The sequence below is a fragment of the Sinocyclocheilus anshuiensis genome, unplaced genomic scaffold, assembly GCF_001515605.1.
Source record: "Sinocyclocheilus anshuiensis isolate Anshui unplaced genomic scaffold, SAMN03320099.WGS_v1.1 scaffold2401, whole genome shotgun sequence".
Lineage (NCBI taxonomy): Eukaryota > Metazoa > Chordata > Actinopteri > Cypriniformes > Cyprinidae > Sinocyclocheilus > Sinocyclocheilus anshuiensis.
In genome coordinates this window covers 52,656-56,823 of record NW_015551133.1, presented here as the reverse complement: position 1 = coordinate 56,823, position 4,168 = coordinate 52,656, and the positions used below count along the sequence as shown (strand labels likewise).

The 4,168-nt window shown below is 36.2% G+C and overlaps 1 protein-coding gene across 1 annotated transcript in view; it reads right to left on the bottom strand.

Annotated features, from left to right (window-relative positions):
• Nucleotides 1-984: 984 nt before the first annotated feature.
• Nucleotides 985-4,168, bottom strand: part of LOC107663209 (Fc receptor-like protein 4) — a 25,961-nt gene continuing 22,777 nt past the window's right edge. The window contains exons 7-13 of the mRNA XM_016453385.1: nucleotides 2,801-3,040; nucleotides 2,597-2,716; nucleotides 2,346-2,447; nucleotides 2,163-2,219; nucleotides 1,910-1,996; nucleotides 1,493-1,552; nucleotides 985-1,336 (exon numbers count right to left, since the gene is read on the bottom strand). Of these exons, the coding sequence (XP_016308871.1) occupies nucleotides 1,296-1,336; nucleotides 1,493-1,552; nucleotides 1,910-1,996; nucleotides 2,163-2,219; nucleotides 2,346-2,447; nucleotides 2,597-2,716; nucleotides 2,801-3,040 (707 nt within the window). The 3' untranslated portion in view covers nucleotides 985-1,295. The remainder of the gene's footprint in view (nucleotides 1,337-1,492; nucleotides 1,553-1,909; nucleotides 1,997-2,162; nucleotides 2,220-2,345; nucleotides 2,448-2,596; nucleotides 2,717-2,800; nucleotides 3,041-4,168) is intronic.

Genomic DNA, 4,168 nt, shown 5'->3' with positions numbered 1-4,168 from the left:
AAGGTTGTGGGTTCGAGTCTCCTACCGACAGGGATTGTATGTGGGGGGAGTGAATGTACAGCGCTCTCTCCCACCTTCAATACCACGACTGAAACCACCAACTGCTCCCCGGGTGCCGCAGCAAAAATAGCTGCCAACTGCCTCGAGTCTCCTACCGACAGGGATTGTATGTGGGGGGAGTGAATGTACAGCGCTCTCTCCCACCTTCAATACCACGACTGAAACCCCCAACTGCTCCCCGGGCGCCGCAGCAAAAATAGCTGCCAACTGCTCCGGGTGTGTGTTCACGGTGTGTGTGTGTTCACTGCTGTGTGTGTGCACTTTGGATGGGTTAAATGCAGAGCACTAATTCCAAGTATACTTGGCCACATGTCACGTCACTTTCACACTTTCAATCATAAACATGAATATCATGTAGCATCACATTTATGATGACCAAGTTGCTCACGCTCATGCTACATACTAGCATTGCAGCAATTAGATCTTATTTTATTGTAATAAAGATATAAACAAAAATAATAAATCTTACAGCAAAACTACAGTTTATAATTATAATTGTGAACAATTATTCTAATTTCTAACTAAGAACAAGAACAGGAGTCAAAAACCTTTGAACAGTTTTAAGCAATTGTAAAATCTAAAGATTAGACTCAGATGTATTTATAGCAATTAAATATTTTACAGTTGAAAATAGCTAGAAAATTCAGCATTCACTATACACATTTATAACACTATTTTAGAACATTTCCATGATTTGTCCACACTTGGAAATCACAATTTTAAAATTCCCTGATGTTTCCATGACGATGAAAACCCTGCTAAAATACATTTAAGATCAAGAACAGAAGAGAAACTGAAATTTTAATTCAGCATTCACTATACACATTTATAACACTATTTTAGAACATTTCCATGATTTGTCCACACTTGGAAATCACAATTTTAAAATTCTCTGATGTTTCCATGACGATGAAAACCCTGCTAAAATACATTTAAGATCAAGAACAGAAGAGAAACTGAAATTTTCACACACACAAAAAAAGGCTTTACAGTCAAAAATCTTTCTCTCCCACGCAATGACGTAACCTTTAATTACATGCTAATTACACTCCAGCACCACCCAAGTGGTTAGGTTAGGGTTAGATAATCACTGATATTAAATACTGCTTAATCTTTTGCCATCAGTTGTTCAGCATCACAAAGATGATAAAGAATTGATGATCCTGGTCATTCTCCAGTCCTTCTCAGCCTAAACTCATCAGCGTCCTGGGATTGAAAGTTTCTCCTCCAGCCATTTATTGAATCTGAGCATACGTCACATCACTAGATCCAGCAGCTGAAAATGCGTAAATGAATTAAAAATGCTAAAATGCACATTTTAACTTTTGCATATTTAATTTTATTCTTAGATTCTCGATGATGCTTGTACTGCAGATACAGTTTTCAGTGGCTCTTTGTGAATTGTGATTGATGTTTTTACTTTGATGCTCACCTTGATTGGTTTCCAGGTTCAGTTTAGAGTAAACAGTGTCAGAACTTTCATTGCTTTTCCCTAAAAGATGCCAACAGTTAATATCACTAGTGCTTACTGTGTGTCCAATCTTCATTTTATATTCATAAAATCTCTACATCTTTTACAGAGAGAATAAAATAATCTATTTTAAAACAATTATGTTTGACCAAATTACCTCAAAATCAACGTATTGTAATTTGCATGCAATGACCTTTATGGATCAGGCTGATTTCAGAACGGGGGTTTAGGAAAATGCTGATATTGTTTGTTGCTATTCAGTGTTGTGGGAGAAATTAAAATCAAAGGGTATTTTTTACCCCAGAGGTCTTTAGTTCTGCTGTACATTATTGTCATGATCATAAAACCATAAGAGCATCAACTTTTGTTTAAAAATACCTTTGTTTTCTTTCTTTTTCTTCTGTTTCTCTGTGGATTTGAGTTCAATCTCAGCATAGGTGACTTCTGTAGGTCCACTTACAATGTCTACAATGAATAACAGAGAAAAGAATAAGACATTTGTTTTAACTGAATTTTCTCTGCAAATATCACAGTGAAATGTAAGACAAAGATGGTTTTGGTTATTTAGAAAACAAATAATTTATTAAATGATCATCATGACATAATTACATTCTGTAACATCATTAGTTACCTGTGCTTATGTCTTTATTAATTGTTGCATCAATAGAGTCATACGTATGAGCAGTTCCTGTAATAAATTAATGCGTCTTATGAATTTAAGCCCACAGAAACATATTGTTTTCATGTTGACACTGACTTAAAGCTAAACTCAGCTAAATATGTAAATATTTATGGGTAATGGGTAAAGCCTGACCAGACATGAGTGATTTATATCCCGCTTCACTCTGGTTCTGATCTGATGTCTGACTGCTGTTCTGCTGCTGACTGACACTAGAGGGAGACTGAGATCTTCCACCTAGACAAACATAACATGTTTGTGAAAATATTTTGAGGAAATAAGGGGGTCAAAAAAAAGACTTTAATTTCCTTCATGCATACATAAATAGCTAATTTAGGATCAGAGTCTGCAAATGTGTTATTGAATTTTAATACGACAAGATGAACCTCTGTTGCTTCTGTAGCGCCACAGCAGGACCAAGACGACAATGATCAAAAATATGAGTCCAACAGTCACTCCAGCTATCACTGGATCGAGATAATCAGATCCTGATCTTCTGGAGGAAGCTGAGATGAACACATTTTACAGTCATATTAGTGCTGTATATTATACAGAAGTATTTTAAAAGTGTTTGTAGTTCCTAGTCTCACCTGTGACTGAGATCCAGCTCTTGGGTGACTCTCCATCTGGGTGTTTGCAGTAGTAGAAACCCTCGTGTGACTTTGAGACAGTAGAGATGATCATCTCTGTAGTTTGACTCTGGATGAGTGACCCATATTTATAGAAATCAGCTCTGAGGTTTGGTGGGGTTGTATGTTTATATAAACAGCGTAGAGTCAGAGTTTCTCCTTCAGTTACAGGATGAACAGGACTCTCCAGAATCACACCAACTACAGAAACAGAGCAGACATCAACTGACAAATAGTAAGATTATATATAGTAAGAATGTAACAACAATGTGGAGACAACAACAACAATAATAATAATAATGCATTTTATTTAGAGGTGCCTTTCAAAACACTCAAGGACAACTTAATGACAATCATAAATTACAAGACAGTAATACAATAAAAGCAACATCTATTCAACATTCTAAGATCAAGATTTCAAAAGCTTGTGGCTTGAAAGGGCTTAAAGATAGAGATCTACTGTAAATTAGAAAAATGTTGGGCATGACCGAAAGTTTATGTGGGGTGTAGATATACTCATCTAATTGCCATATTATGATATCATCAGGGGCGGCCATCTTGAATTTAATAATATTCAGGAAATAGTAGATAACTTATTTACATGTTGTTGTTTTTTTGTCTTTTTATCCTCATTCCAAATGATCAGAAAAGAGGAAACCAACAATAACATAGAAGAAAGTACTAAATTATTACTATATTACTATACTATATAGTAAAAAAACACATTCGAACAGTAGCCTACTTTTTGATCAGTTCATCAGTAATATTCAGGAAAAAAAATATATGGAGTGGATGTTTGAACTTATTTGCATGTTTTTTGTGTCTTTTTCTCCTCATTCCAAATGATCAGGAAAAGAGGAAATCAACAGTAAAACTATTAGTAACTATAGTAAATTATCACTATATAAAGAGGAAATCAACAGTAAAACTATTAGTAACTATAGTAAATTATTACTATATTGCTGTGCCATAGTAAAATGCATGTGCCTATTTTTTGATCAGTTGACCAGCTATCTGCTCAATCAGGTATCTAGGTGACACAGTTTATAGTTCTTGAGAGTATGGTACCTCTCATTGCATGGCACAGCGCACAGACCTACCCCACACTGACTGCACCTGTACTTTGTAAGGGTGCAGCACTGGTCAAATCTTTCTCTCCCAGATAACCAACAGGCTCATCAAAGCGTTTGATCCAGCCCTGATACACTTCTTCATTTCTCAAAAAAACCCAGCCACCATTGTCATCGTTATTTCCAGCCCTATTTAGAGCCAGATCACCCCTGCTGCCTCTACCACATCTCCCGGCTCTCCCACGCACAGCACGGCCAC